The sequence below is a fragment of the Charadrius vociferus genome, unplaced genomic scaffold, assembly GCF_000708025.1.
Source record: "Charadrius vociferus isolate BGI_N301 unplaced genomic scaffold, ASM70802v2 scaffold56, whole genome shotgun sequence".
NCBI classification, from domain to species: domain Eukaryota; kingdom Metazoa; phylum Chordata; class Aves; order Charadriiformes; family Charadriidae; genus Charadrius; species Charadrius vociferus.
In genome coordinates this window covers 1,497,524-1,513,282 of record NW_009649057.1, presented here as the reverse complement: position 1 = coordinate 1,513,282, position 15,759 = coordinate 1,497,524, and the positions used below count along the sequence as shown (strand labels likewise).

Sequence of the window (15,759 nt, the reverse complement as noted above, 5' to 3'; positions counted from 1 at the left end):
TGGAAGCCAGCACCATGCAGTCCATGGGCATATACACTTGCCTCAAGGTTTATTTCATCACGGCTGCCATTGACCAACGCTGGAGGATGCTGTGCTGTTCAGGAAAGACAGACTGACTGGTTGCTAATGGAGAAATGTATTTGACTACTTGTTTCCTCTTTTCTTTAGGGATATATTGGTCTCCCAGGATTATTTGGGCTACCAGGGGCTGATGGAGAACGAGTGAGTATTCTGTGAAGAAAACCTTGGTGTGTTGCTTGAATACAGTTCTTCAGAGCCTCTTGAAACCTTTTCTATCCGTTGCTCCTGAGGAAGGAGGCGAGCATGCCTAATGTTTAACCATGCCTTCTTTAGCCCGTTTCAACCCTTGCATGAAGACCTGTGTCCCTATATGGTGTTGACATCCAGCTCAGGACAACATAGGCTTCAGACAGGGTCATCAGACCTCACTGTTCAGTAGAGAGGAGTTTTTTCGACATTTTCCTTCGCTTAAAAACCTGCCTTCCTCCTTCCCCTTACTAGTTCATCCTAGCGAGATGGGGTGGGGGGTAGAATGTACATGGAAATTCCCTGCTCCCACAGGAGTGGAATCCCAGCCACAGTGCCCCAGCATTTTGGGTGTCCAACTGGGGGTGTCTGGAAAGAGCCTGAGTCTCGGAAGGGACAGGGCCTGGGGCTTTCTGAGAATGGCTTTCCTTCCAGTCGCATTGAGTTGGGCAGTCAAGATTGAGGTCTGTGGCTGCTGTTCCCATGGTCCTCCCTTCCTCCCATCCTTTTCATCGCACCTTCTCCAAACCCACACGTTCAGAGCTTTGCAGGACCTCCCTTGCTTTTTTGCTCTTCTCCCCCACATCCCCCCACCTGCCTCATCTCTGCCCATCCAAGCACCCCCTCTTCCCGCTGCAATAGCTCCTAAGGAAGGTTGCTGTAAGATGAAGACTGTTTTATTCCAACTTTTTCTCCCTAAAATGCAAGCTCCAGAAACAAGAGAGGCCCCAGGAGCATGTGGGAGTGAGTGTGTGTGTGCCTGCCTGGGAGGGGACTACCCTGCACTCAAGAGTCGCTGATTTAATGCTTGTATAACTAAATAAGAAACATAAACAGAAGTTCGCCAGCGAGTGCCTTGGCGGTGGCCTTCGTTCGGTTCCAGACCAGTAGCTTAATGACTGCTCCTGCTAAGCACAGCCCCAGCCTGTTGCCCTGGGTGTGGATGCTGCCTGCGTGTGTCCTCAGGGAGGGCCGTAGTCAGTGGGTGAAGGTTAATTGTCTTCTGCTCTCGCAGCTGACTGCAAGTAGCTGACATTTTGATTCCCGAACAATGCCGCACTCATTAGCCTGTTTTGCATTCCCCTTTCTCTTCTAGTTTTGTTTTGTATTGTTGGTTGGCTGTTTGCTTTCTCAACCAGACCTATTATTTTTTTTTTCTCTGTGTGTTTTCCTTGCAGGGGATCCCTGGAGTTCCTGGGAAGAGGGGCAAGATGGGTAGGCCGGTAAAGTTTTTCCTCGTCTATTATGCAGACCTTGTTGAATGAAACTGGAAACAAAACATCTGGCTTTTGGCTGGGTCCCTTGATGTCTTTTGATGGGAACTAAATGGGGACATCAAACAAACCTTTCCATATCTCTTTTCTCAAGCAGGAAGCAAACTGAAAATATAAAGATTGTTCTCTTCCTTTCTTCCGTGCTCTGCCCACTTCACAGGCATTTTTATTCTTTTTTGCACTGTCTAAATGCGCCCTTGGTTCTTGCACTTCTCAGATTCTCTTCTGCAACGTGTTCTCCTCTGTCCTCCCTCTGGCCAGCCTCTTCTCTGAATGTCCTTTTTAATTCCCCGCCATGACTGCAGCATCCCAGGGCTCTGGGCTCGCTCTGTTGTGTTTACTGCTCTGGGCTCCCACCAGTCCCATCACATTTGCCTCTTTTTTGCTGTGATTCTCTCCAACCCTTGTACCATGCTGGTTTGTGTAATGCAAGTGCATTTCTGTAATAGAAGTCTTTTTGTCCTTGGTGGTGGTACAGGTTTAAAGCAGATCAGAAGAAGACATGTTTGAGGAGGAAGGAGACCGGGTAGATGTGAGAGCTTGGCCAGGAGGAAGAGGTGTTTTCAGGCAGGGCTGAATACAAGGTGGAAACTGAGAGAGCTGCATAGAAGAAAGGATTTGTATGGACTGTAGCAAAAGGCAAAATAAAAGCAGGTGGGAAAAGTACTGAAATGAGCGGAGTAAACACGGAAAGGACAGAAAGGAAAGGCTTTCCCACATCAGCCTTCTTCCAAGCAATTCTGCGTGCTTCCTTTGCCAAATCGTAACAACATTTTTTGTTCCAGGAGTCAGCGGAGAGATCAGGCATGTTCGTGCTTTCGTGTATCTCATTGCCTTTGCACCTTGTCCTGCACGTTAGCCCGAGTTTCTCTCTATCTCCTGACATCAGTGCACTCACAGGCTCCTTGTAAAATGTCCACTCACCCACACATGGAAAAATCCAGTGCTTTCCCCTTGTTGCCCTTGCATGCGAACGCGTGCTTTCCAGGAGTCCCACGCCTACCGCTTGCTGATGTTCTCACAGTAAAAGCCATGCAAACATCCCGACAGTGCCACATTCATCCCACTGGCTGTTCTCTCCCTAGGATGGGGAAAGGTCGAGCAGATTTTTTGGAGGGAGAGGGGGAGTAGTGGAAATCTGTACCAGATCTTATGGTTTTGTAAGCCGCTGGTTGCACCAGAAACCTCTGTGATGAATAATTGCAGAGAGCAAATCGGTGTAACGATGACTCATTGACCAGAGTAAAACAAACAAAGCAACTGTCGTTAGGTACAGGGTTTCTGCTCTCTGCCTTGTTTCTGCACAGAGCATGCTGGAGGCTCAACGCGTTCCAGCTGTTGTTTGGCCAGCGTTCGTAATCTTCCAGGCAAGAGTTTTTGTCTGGCGGTCACTGTTACAAACAAGGGGCTCCCCTGAGATCAGCGGGGAATCTCTCAATGGTGGAGGCGTTTAGGCTGGGATCTAGAGAAGGGATTAAACGGCCGCGCGTGAGCACCTTTGTTCTACTCGGCTCTTTTGGAGAGTTTTGGCTCCATCCCCGTTTCATGATATCAGGTTTAATAAGAAATCTTGAGTGGACCAATGCTGATGATTTGTACTTCCGAGCGCGAACAAAAAGGTTAAGTGACATCCAGAGTTATTCAGGAAGTCACTGGGAGACTGGAAAGTAGGAACCAGCTGACCTGGTTCCCTTCCCAACACTTATCTCCTGGCCTGCGCTGTCTCCCAGCTGGTTTGCGGTGTTAGTGAGCCTGCTGTGATTTTTCTGGTCTCTCGCATCCCCGCGCCGCTAGGTTTGCTGGCACAGCTGCTGTTCCTGTTCTATTTCAGTGCTGTCACTGCGATGGAGAGCTCTTGGAAGCCCTTATTAGCCATCCCAAACTGGTAAATGCTCTGGAGAGTAGGGAAGGAGTTGGTATCAAATATATTTCTCTCCCTAGTTTTGTTTGGGGGGGAGAGTCGGCAGCAGATTAAGTGCTCGGCGGAGGAGGAGCGGGGGGCTGGGGGAGTTTGCATGTGACACCGTGGGCCTCCGAGAATGATGTAAGAGGGAATGATTAAAATAGAAGAACTGGACATGAGTCAGACCTTGAAACCCTTCCAGGGAAGTTAAGTTTTGCAGAGCTGTGAGGGACATGGTGAATCTGTCGTGGAAACAGCTGACTCCACCTCCCGCTCTGCTCTCCCCGCAGCACAGCAGCAACGTAGGAGGCGAGTGCTTTTCCAACGTATGGGCCCTGGCGAACTCTTGAGCAAGAAGAGGGCTGGGGGTGGGCTAGGAGGAGAATTATGGTTAAAGCGCACTGCACTAGGGAGAGTGAAATAACACGAGTCTGTGTGTCTCTGGATGTGCTGCCTGTTTTAGGGGTAGGCTGGAGGCCTGGAGCTGAAGCAACTGGTTGCTTAAACCTTCAGTCTTGCCAATGCAGTGGCTGAAAAGAATGGCTTTTTATGGTGTTTTTGTGGGTTTTTATGGTGTTCAGTTGAGCAGCTGGGGGGAAAAAAAAATGATAAAAAAAGGCCCCATTGCTGTGAGGGCAGCAGGGCTGTGGTCTGCACCGTGCTGGGGGGAAGGAGTGAGAGAAGCTGTTGTTACCTTCTGCCGTGGCATGCGTAGGTGATATATCAGTCCTAATTCATCTTTAGAAAGGAGATGTACTGTCACTGAAGGAGGTGACCCACAGGAAGAAGAGATATAGCTAGTCATCATCCCAGAAGCACAAAGCTGATAGTGATATGCTTTTCTTATGCTGTGGGAGATGGGAAGCTGCAATCAGAAATGTCTGCACTGCAGATTATATTAAACTTCAAATAGACTGTAATACTTTCAGAAGCTTTCAAGCCTTGTTAGAGAGAGATTTAAAGGCAAACTTTCAGGAAATATACCCAAGAGCTTTGAGCTCTTTTTTTTGTTCATCTTCGTTATGATGTGTGCTTGTATCTCTTTTTTCACATGGAGTATCAATACTGCACCACCTGCGCTGTCTTATGCCTGATTTTTGCTTACCATGTGTTATATTTTTTTTTAGGTGTATTATTTTAAAAGAAAGAGAAAGGAAGGAGCAAAATTTAGATCCAAGACATACTTAGTAACTCTTTGGTTTGTCTGAATTCACAATTTTCGCCAAACACAGCTGAAGTTTCCTTATATTTTTCTGAGAAGCTGTTGGTGCTGCTGGTCCTGTGCCTGGAGCCGAGTTGAACGCTCAGAGCCTCACCGTGTCAGGTACCATGCAAACACCTCCTCAAAGAAAAGCCCTGGCCCAAAGGGGCAATCCATTTGGGTTAGAAAACAGCACAGGATCAGACCATCCCCAGGGCTGGAAGGTTTAGGGAACAGTAGCATGAGCAAGTCGGTCACACCCCAAGCAGCCTTTCGGCTTCCCTGCCTGTCTAGCTGTGCTCAGCATCACCGGTCTGTCTTTTGTCCCCCTGCCAACATGTTGCTGAAGTTCTGCTCCGAGGAGATAGTTTGGCAGGTGGCGTAGACCATTAAGCAGCAGGCACAGAGGGAGGGTTTGCACTCGGGATGTGTGGTCGGAGGCTGCCAAGGCAAGGTGGGGCGATGCTGCATTGCGTGGTGACTGCACCGGAGGAGGCAGAGGACGTGGAACCCGGTTTCTCCCCGTGGCATGCAACTTCAGGCAAGCTGTTTGGCTGTTCTTGGCTGGGTGCAAAACAGGGATAACGCGCTCGGCTCTCCTTTGAGCTCAGTCGCTGAAACTTAGCATGTAAATGCTAAGGATTACTGCTCAGGTGTCAAGGAAGAGGTGCTATAAAGTGGCACGTGGATTTTAAGTATGAGGGATCAGTGCGTAGGTGAGTCCAGAAGTCTCCCGTCCCTCTGCCTGTCAGCCACAGCGTGGAGGTTGTGAGAGCCAGCAGTGATCTGGCAGCCAGTCTAACGTAACCTCAGTATTTGTTGTGAGCATCAACGCAGTGGCAAGCTGCCGAATCTGGCATCCGTTTCCCATGAGCTGACCACAGGCGGGGTCCCCCTTGCCAGCTCTCAGCTTGTAATGCGGCGGCGCCTTCTTGCCAGGCTATTTTTCATGTCTGCTGTCTTCTTCCATGTTGACTTGTAAAGTTAACGTCTTAACTCCTGCCTCCAGTGAACACCAAGTCTCAATATATTCTTTTTTTCTTCATCTGATAAGTTGTTAGAGGTGCACATGATACCCCTGCCCTCCCCACCAATGTGGGTAGGCTGTTGCCTAATCATGTGAAAAGGCATTGCCTTGTGGGAGACACTAGATAGCAAAAAGCAGGGCTGCCTTTGGGTTAGGAAGGTTTCGTTTTACAGTTTCCCCCAACCTTTTGATATATGGCTAAGATAACTTAGTGGCGAACGTAAGTGCATGGGGCTTTGCCAAGTTACACAGTCTCAGCTGTTGTCCATGCAAACAATGGGGGAACATGTTTTGCCATGTGTCTGGAACGGCTGGCATAACCGCAAATTATTGAGAAAATAAATTTTGCTCCTCTCTGTAGGGACTAAGATGATAAACAACTCCTCTCTTCTTGCTCCAGTCTTTTCTCTGCTTTGGATGCAGCCGAGGTCCCTCCTTGCATTTGGAGGGAACCAAGCGAGAGTCTCCTGCACCACACAAGCTGAGATTTGGGAAACTGGTAACAGCATTTCAGAGTACCTCTTCTTTAACAAATAATTGCCAGACTCCGGTTGACTTGACTGGGTTCCCTGGGGTGCAAACAGGCAGCCCATACGGCGTTTCTCATAAGAGACATGACATAGGCATACACCCAAAGAGCTCTCACCTACAGCACTGAGTACCATGGCTCACGTGGGCTGCTGACGATCCAGCCATGTCTCCTTTGTCAATGAGGTTATCTACCAAAAAAAGGAGGAAGAATGGAGCTGCACTTCTCTTTGAACACTGAGAAACATTTTCAAGAAATATTCTAATTAAAACTGAAAAATTTCTAAAGAAGTAGGGATAAACTTTGGTTTCCGACTTAACTAGGCAGTAGTTCAGTGTGTTGGTCCACAAACAATTTCCTAAGATTTGAAAGAAATGGGAATGATTTTTTAACTGATCCTAAATTATGTTATCAGTATATATCCTCAGCAAATAAATATTTACTCTTCCACATAGCTTCACTGCTCAGGCCTAATTCACCTCGGCACTTGGTGGACTCATCCTCCAACACATAAAACATTCCTTCCCAGCTGATGTCCCAGTTCAGGTTCAGCTGTAGGCCCTGTGCATATAGAGGTGTACTTTCAGATGTGGCCAGCTAAAGTTAGTGGAGAAATGTGCAGGCTGAGGACCTATTTGTACTGGTAAATCCACAAGATGGGCTGCAGGAAGGAGCACAAATGCCCTGGAGGAGTTGATGGGCAGGACTTGGGTATCTCTCTCTGTCTTATGCCAATACCCCAGCATAGCACCAAAAAGTTTGGTGCCTTCTTCAGGAACTGATTGATTTTTAAAAAATAATGATTTGCTTTTAATCATTTTGTTTGCATGAAAGTCAACTGGAGGTCCTGAAAATTAGTAATCGACAAAACTCCTCTTTTACTGAGAGAGTTTTAGCCCGTGACTTGGATTTTTCCTGTTAGCCATCTAAGTCAATTCTTTGCTATAATTTTTCTTTATTAAGCTAACTTTTTAAAATAGATTTGGTTTGAGCAATCAATGGTTTTTTTAATGCTTAGGTTGAGCACTGAAACTGGGCAGCTGGTCTCTCCTCCCCTCTGGGCCTGGTTCAGTACTCTGAAATGCAGGCATGAGCCCAGAGCAAATGTGACCATCACTTTTTGGCTCCAGTTGTGTTCCACGTGTCTGGAGTTTCCCGAATCTCTGTAGTGAGGTGCCTGCATGGTTACTTATCACTCTGATATCAGCACATGTTCACATGATTACATCATCGTCATCAAAATAACCTGGCAAGGTGGACAATGTTAGCATGTATTTCATTTTTAAAGAATGGGCAAAACAAAGTACTGAAAACACAGGGAAAAGGGTTTGAAAGGTGCCAAGGGCCCATAACTTCTACTGAAAGAGAAGAAACAAACTCAGAGATGGTTTGTTTCCAATAATGTCGCTAAATAACTCATCCATTGTCATTCAGAAAGCTTGTGAAGAATTGAACCAAGGTCTCCTAAGCACAAGAGCAGGAAATGTTCATTCTTCCTTCAGGGAAATGTTCATTCATAAATTGGATCAAATGCTTTTCATTAGAAATTCTAAGAAATAATAGTGCAACTATCACTTTTGAGTCTGAAAACATTTTGATCGCCATAGCTGCTTGACTTTCTTAAATAGGAGTTGCTTGATTTGGAAATCTTGGCCATAAATAATTAGGAGCGGTGGCAGATTCAGTGCTCTTCAGCATTAGGTAATTGGGTCTGCGTAATCTGTACTCTGTTAGAGCCCCACAGACGGGGGAAGAGATCGTATACACGTGTAGAAGGAACAAAGCAGATGGGCAAGAGGGTGGAGGGGCTGTCAGTTATCTTCAGTGATGTTTGGCTGAAGGGGCTTCAAGGGACTTCTGCTCGTGTTCGGGTGGAACAGGCTGCCCTGGAGGGCTGTGCTCCCACAGCTGGAGTGATAGTTATGCTTAAAAATGCCATGAAATCTTTATCCAAAGAGGAAGGGACACGGAGCTGTGAAGTCTCCCATGGAGAGAGAGCAAACCTCCCTTTCGGGTGACAAAAGAGCAGAACTGCAGCAGGACCGTCGGTCCCGTACCCAGCTGAGGATGGGATGAAAGCTGTCACCGTCCCAGGTCTAGACTGAGCAGAAAGCAAAGGCTGCTGCGTAGCCACGTGAATTACAGCTAGTGAGCAGGCACGCCGGGAGCGCAGGGTTTGCCAGGCTCCCTTCAGGGTGACTCTCGCCGCTGCAGGAACCAGCGCTGGGTCGGGGCCAGCCTGTGCGCCCACCTGCCGAGGGGCTCACGTCTGCTCTCTCCACCAAGAATGCTCTCAGAGGTGTGAGCTGCCAACATAAGCTAACACTTGTTTATTTTATTCTCTTTCTTTTTTTCCAGTGAATGCTTTCTCTCACCCTCAGTCCTGCTTCCCCACCGCCACCTTTTTTTTTTTTTTTTTTTTTTTTTTTGGGTTTAAATTGTTTGACTTGCAAGCTCCATCCCTGGGGAGGCTCCTGGGCAGTGATTCACCTGGCTGGAGCCAACTGGCAAATAGAGTCTTTCGCAGACAAGACAGGAGGGCTAGTTGGTTTGAGCAGCTTCACCTTTAGCCAACAGGAAAATAAAATCCTATTTTTGGAGAAGGATTCTGTTGGCGTGCAGACCTGCCAGGATTCCTCGGAGCAGCAGCTGCCAGACTGCCTCCCTTACTCCATCAGGGAAAGTGTTTTAAACTGAATCAGATGTTGTACACATACAACACATCCACCCACATGAGCACACCTGAAAAGGCATTGGGGAAGCAACGGACACGGGACATCTCACCGGTCTCTGCTTCCCTGAGGACAGCTGCTTCCAGGGAAGCAGAGATAAGAAGTGGTAGTGTCTCCTCAGACCAGGAGCAGCCCTTTGGCTGACAACAGCAAGAAAGGGCAAGCCGCTCTGGTTTAAGCAGAGGAGGAAAGGAAGGGGGGAGGTGAAGGGGGATGTAATCCCCTGGTGCAGGAGGAGCTGGTTCCAGTGTCTGTCTGTGTCTGGTTGTTCTCAGCAGGAGTCTCCCGGCATATGAGAAGATGCTCTTTGCAGGGAGTGGGGATGAAAATGAATTAAGGCGCTATTGCAGGATCTCAAAGATAGAGATTTAGTTACTGGTTCGGCTTCGGACTTCTCAGTGTAACCTGGGATAAATCAGTTTGCATCTCTCTCTGCCTCAGTTTCCTCTCTAATAGCAGTTCCTCAGCTTCACAGAGTGCAGTGAGGACAAACTGGGCAACCGCTCTAAAGCTGTGCTTGGTGTGGGGACAGGAGAGCACAGAAGCACCAGGATCTTGCTTAGTGCAAAGCATCTGCTTGTATGCTTTTTCTCCAACTCATCTTCAAGCTTCATCTTGCTTCTTTCATTGAACTTCTCCTTCAGACAATGTGAAATCCATTCGGCTGCCTTTTTTTTTTTTTTTCCCCACCTCCTCTCTGTGTTTCCTAGCTGTGAGATAGAGCCAAAAGTTTTGTCATACCTGACTTCAGCCACTGCGGAGGAGCACTCCACTGGCTCTTGGCCAACAGGGGTTGTTAGTGGAGCCTCTTCCTCCTAGCTCTGCTGCCATTTGCCATCCCTTCCCGGCCCTGGTCCTTCTCTGCATGTCCCCTCCCTCCCACAGAGCGGGCAGGATGCACGGCTTGGTATTTTTCACTGGGGTATTTTTCTTTGCTGTCCCAATTCTTGAGCAGAAGTTCCAGGTCTTCCTGGAAAAGCAGCTGCACCCTGAAAAACGGCGGATTTTCTGTACCAAAAAAACCTCTGCACTCACTTTGGGAAGGTCAGGAGACTCTGAACGCGCTGGGCTTTTTAATCTCTTTCACAAGTCTCCTGTAATGGGCTGCCAGTTGCGACCTGCCTGTCCGCCAGCACCATAAAATCAGCTTCCTGCCCCTTGTGTTCTCCCTCAGTTTGGGCTCCTCGGGCTGCTGGAGCAGTGCTCGGGAGAGGAGAGGTAGTGCTGCTTACAGGAATGAAACAAATGGGATAACGAAGTCTGCTTGTAATTCCTAGGCTGCTTGTTTCGGTTGAATAGTGTTAGATTTGTTCCCGGGGAACATCTCTGTCCTTTAGGCTCAGGCAGGAGGGGAGAGGCACTGAAAAAATAGCTTTTACAGACATGTGAGATGCAATAAATTAGGACACTGTGGTCACTGGAACTGTTATTGTGGTTTAAACTGCTACTGCTTACCCCATGGAAAGAAAGTGCTTTCTTTTTCATTAGGGGCTTAGAAGATTGATTGTTTCCTGCTGTGCACAGGACTGCGTTGGGATAGCTTTCACAACCTGGTTTGGGTCTTTGGAGGCTGTATGAATGCCAAAATATCCTCCTTCATGCCACAGCCACCAGCCTTGGTCCCATTTAATGTGCAAAAGGCTGTTAGCGCTTGTGTTGCTGAGCTCAAATATTGGGCTAGGATGCCTGGGATTAGTTGAATTGAAGCTGCTCTTTCCATTTGTCTCCTCCTCTGGGTTCGTTTTAGAGCTGTGGCCAAAAGGTGTGAGGAGACCACCCATCACCCCAGAGATCTGTGCGCCTAGGCTGGGAGGGGTGCCCGTGCCAGCGGAGCAGATGGCGTGTTGAGGACCATCAGGTGTTGGCAAGGACGGGGCTTCGCTGCGGAGTGTTGTCTCGGGCCCGGCTGTTGTAGCAACGATGCCAGCCCACACTGTTCCGGGCTTTCTTCTGTTTCCTTCCACTTTCACCTTTTTCCATCCCATCTCGAGAATGGGCAGAAACCCTCGCTCCGTGGGGAGAGCCACAGCGTGCTGGGAAGGGGGTTTATTGTCGAATCTGTTGCTTAATGGGTAGCATTGGCCAAGTGGCCTCAGGTGCTCAGCTCTCCGCCTTCAAAACACGGGAATAATCTGCTTTTTTAAATACTTGAAGATCTACTGTTGGAAAGCCTGTGTAAAAGCTAGATTTTTATTAACTGTAACCAAGTGCCTTAAATCTCCTGTGTCTTTCTCTTTAAGCAGTGAGGTTAGTACTAGAAATTGAGGCATAAAATGAGATTAGTGGGAAACACGAATTTAAATAGTTTCTTATCTGGACACTTGTATTCTGGCAGAGGAGTGTACTGTTTATATCACGTTGGAAGAGATTTAAACCAAATTTAGACAATGCTTTTAGTCTGGAGCAAGCATTCCTCTAGATGATATTGTGCTGCTGTAGCAATATTGATTTAAACATACTATTCAAAGTCGTAACACCTTGCCACGTTGGCACGACCTTAGCTTGACAAAAGATGCCTCAGCAGCCCCAGGGCCAGGCTGCTCAGTAGCATCCATGGCTCACACTGTGCCCAGTTCTGCCCTCTGGGAAAGGAAGGATCCAACTGGGGGAGTGCTGAAGGCTGTGACTGAACTCCGCAGCAGTGTAAGTACAGTATCAGTCTATGCACGCTCATATTTTCCTTGGCAAGTTGTGTGACTGTAAACAGCAAAATATTCCAAGGCAGTCTTTTTTTCTTTTTTTTTTGATTTTATTCATTCAGCATGTATCAGAGTCATTTTTCCCCTTTTTTCATTAAAGAATGTTGTCGCCCCCCAGCCTTCTCGCTATATTTGACATCTTTGTCTCTAGATGGCAGAAGGCTGTTTCCAGCGGTTGCTTACCACAGCTTCTTGGCATGTGCACAGGCTTGAGGGATGTAGTGACCAGCTAGAAAAAGGCAGACAACTTTCCCTTTCACAGTGATGCCCATAAAATAGAAGTATTGAATCCAAGCAACCAAGCGATAGGTTGTGTCCTTTCGGGAGTGCATACTGAATGCTGTAGGGAATTGGTATAGAAGAGGTGAAATGCTGGCTCTGAAGAAAGTGGCCAAATTTTGGTTGTCTTAAACAGGTCTCCCATCTCTCACCTTAGATTTGACCAAGTGTCTTTTTACCTAGTTGTGTTGACCAGGAGTTGTAAACTTGAGATAAAGGGAGGTCTTAGATGACATCTTTGACTGCAGAGCTTCCCGGTATAGTTTTCCTGTTCTGTCCGCTGCAATCATTTCTATTTTCAGTGTTGCTGATGGGTTTCCATATAGCGTGTTGCTGTTGGCTGTCACATTTTGCTTCCCTCGAGTTTGCTTTCCCAAGGTAATTGGTGTTTGTAGTATACAGGGGAGAAGGCAGAAAGAGAGACCATCCTTCTGGCTCAGCAAGGACAATCCCCTCACTGTCGGCTCCATCCATGGTCTCTCAAGCTCTTAGCTAGCCCAGAACATGGTTGTGTTGTCCTTTGTATCTGGTGAAGCTAGAGAAGGGTGTAAGGCAGTTGTACTGGGACTCCTAGTTTGAATCCGAAGTAACTCGCCCACTTGTTGCAGGTTGTTGACGTATCTCTGGAGCACATCTTCTGGTGTAGCCTCGTGAAAGCAATACTGCTGACCCTCCAAGACTGCTCCACCATAAACAGAATAGGGAGCAGGGGTGACTGGAGATGTGCTTCGCAAGTTCCCACTCTGAACTGAAGCACAAAGGTAGATGCTCTGGCTGGGAAGCCTTTGGTATGCAAATATATTCCTTAGTTTTCCATCCTGAAGCCCCTGGTCAGAATAGCGTAGAGAATAAAGCAGGATTTTAGCCCTGGCTGAATTAACCAAGTCTAGGAGTCAGAGCCTGGGGTTAGGCTCTGCGTGTGCTCTGTCCATGGGGGGCTCCTCTAGCAGACAACGGTTTCCCTTTTGGCTCAGAGTCAAAGGAGGTGGATGCTGTGTTGTATTTTATCTCACGTTAAGGGCCATGCAAGAAAAAGAAGTGGAGAGTCACAGCACTCTCTTACCTCAGTGTCACAGCCTCCCCAAAGCACCTTCCACTGCAGCTGAAGTTCAGAGTAGCCCTGAAGCTGCTGATGTTTGAGCTGGTCTGTGATAGCTCTTGGCAGCCTGCTCCCTGCCGGTCCTTTGCTGAATGAAGTTCAAGCTCAGGGGAAAATTGAGTCCAATCCATCTTAAACTTAACTGCTTCCTCCTTGAAAATGTCCATGTAGTGACTAAGAGGCTTTACTAACCACAGTGGTGGTGTACCCCTCTGCTGAGGTCTTTCTAAGGGAGACAGAGCACAACAGGACAGGGCTGTATGATTTGTTTGTAGTAGGGAATTGGGGGGAGCACAAGGTCTGTCTAAGAGTGCGAGAGAGAACGTGTCACACCACCATGTTCTGGCTCTGGCTCAGTACCTCCACTCCCTTTTCTATAATTGTTTGAAGTCTTCCAAATTTGTATCGGATGTAATGAGATGATGATAAAGTCTTTTGTGGTGACTTTTTCATGTAGTGAACATGGTCTTTCACAGCTCTGGGGTGTGGACCGTAATGAGCTTGGAACCGTTTGTTCCTCTGGCAAGCTGAAAGGTCGTGAATGCATTGGAGTGAATTCACTAAGCATCTTTGATCAGCCCCATTAAGCATCTGCATGGGCTCCAACAGGCATTACGCTATTCAGCTATCCTATGAGAAGGGGGTACTGTTAAAATGATTGGGTTAGTAGACAGGATGAAATAATTCAGATTGACGATCCATTTTTGAGGATAGTCATTGCAGTGAGGTTTATGAGTTCTTCTGGAACATGAGGCATTTGGGATTGACTTTTACAGAAGTATGCTATCAGTAGGATATTTATTCCTGAAAGAGGATAGAAAGCACTGTATCTTTAAGTATAGAGTTTGATCTTCCAAATATGGGATTATCATTTCACATGTAATCTACGCAACATAATCTTCAGGGCTGCATATTTCTCGTTAGACGTACTGGAGTACTTGGGTGAACCAAAAGGAGGACAGAAGGAGGACAGATTTCCACCCCTTCTCACTGCTACTCACACTCACGTTGTCTTTCTACATGGTGCTGCAAAAGCCTTGCCTGCCGTATGAAGCGTGCCCAGAGCTGACAACTGGTGCTGAGAAAAGACACAGCTGCTTGAGGGCTGGACGTAGCCTGCAAGACAAGGTGCAAACAAGTCAGGTCCAGCAGCCTCAGCACTGGGTGCTTTTCATAGCATGGCCAAGGGAAAAGCCTTCCTGTCTTCTCACTGATTCTTCCTCTCAAGGCTCCCATTAGTTAATGTGCAGCTCATGGCTGAGCCTTGTAAACGGTACTTCTGGTTACCCTTCGTTGGCCCCAGGAGAGAGCAGTGAATCAGAGCTCTTGGCTTTGTAGAGCTTCTCGCTGAGCGGATGTGCTGGTGGAGAAGGAATGGTTTGGATGAGGACAAGCAGGCTGGATGGCCCACACTTCTTCGTGACCCGCTGTCTACCAACACTCTGCACTGAGTGCAGGGGAGCAGTTTTTAATCTGTCTTTACACCAGGGTGCATCAATAACTAATACTTGTGTTTGCCTCCTCTCCTCAGGGTTTTCCTGGTGATTTTGGGGAACGAGGACCTCCAGGCATTGATGGGAACCCAGTAAGTAGATAGCTTTTTCCTTTCTTTCTTTCTCTTGCAGTAGACAGCACACTGTACTGTATCATGCTAGTTAGAGCTGAAAGAAGCGTTTCAGTTTGGTGGCAGCTGCTAGCATTTTGGTTTTGTCCCTCCTGAAAAACAAATGTATGTCACTGCCCAGCTCAAGCATGCTGCGAATTCCCGTGTTCAACTCAACATCCTCTAACTGCCAGGTCATCACGTTGCCGTTTGCTTTCTGTCTCCATCTATTGCCTTTCTTGCACCTTGGTCTTGGTAGATGCTTTCTCATCCTGAGGATATGGCTAGAAGAAAAACCAAGAGAGCAAAGGTAGGGCTGTTGCTCCTGGTGAACAGGCAGTGGTTGTAGTGTGTTGTCCGTACCACAGGGCCTGAACCAAAGCCTGTGACAGCTGCAGGAATCACCTTGTTGACTAGTGTGCTCTGGATGAAGCTTGGTATGAACATAGCAGGGAGACATGGGCCTACAGACAGAGGGACATACCATCATGAGGCACCGCAGATGGCTACTCGAGTGCACATGAACCCTCAGAGGAGCAGGCCGTGTACTCAGTTGCGTAGAGGTCGAGGTACAAAGAGAGAGAGGCATGTTCCTCTGCTTTTCACCACATTTCGTTTTCTGATGTAGGTTAGCAAGCTGATACCACTTGGTTTGCATCTCACTGGCCTGGAGAAGTAAGCTTCTGAAGTAATCCAAGCTCAGTACCTTTCCTCATCTGAAGCGAACATCAACACTGGTGCAAGAAGTGCCAGATTCCCCACTCCAGTGCCTGGGAGCCCTGAGACAGACACCATAGCCCAGGCTTCTGCTGCCCTGCCCCATGCCTCAGCCGGCCCCGGCACTGCAGTGGGAGAAGTCTCCAAGCTCCTGAGTTCTTGGCCTCTCTCTGGTCTTCATCCAACCCCTGCTGGCTTCCTAAGAATGGGATGTGTCTCCTGGGATTTGGGTCAGGATGGTCACAGAGACCATTTAAGCAGCTGCATTCTGATAAGGTTTATTTTGCTCTGCTCTTGTAGCACTTAATACTAAACAGTTGGGTATGTGGTGCGTTTTCCACTACTCACAAAACATGCCCTTGCGGATTGAAAAAGTTCTCAGATGTATTAATTATTCTAAATTATTTTCTGAGTGACTTTGTTTGTTCT

At 47.7% G+C, this 15,759-nt stretch overlaps 1 protein-coding gene across 1 annotated transcript in view; it reads left to right on the top strand.

Moving 5' to 3' along the window:
• Positions 1 to 15,759, top strand: part of COL27A1 (collagen, type XXVII, alpha 1) — a 164,690-nt gene that overhangs the window by 54,680 nt on the left and 94,251 nt on the right. The window contains exons 11-13 of the mRNA XM_009888040.1: positions 169 to 222; positions 1,446 to 1,490; positions 14,542 to 14,595. Of these exons, the coding sequence (XP_009886342.1) occupies positions 169 to 222; positions 1,446 to 1,490; positions 14,542 to 14,595 (153 nt within the window). The remainder of the gene's footprint in view (positions 1 to 168; positions 223 to 1,445; positions 1,491 to 14,541; positions 14,596 to 15,759) is intronic.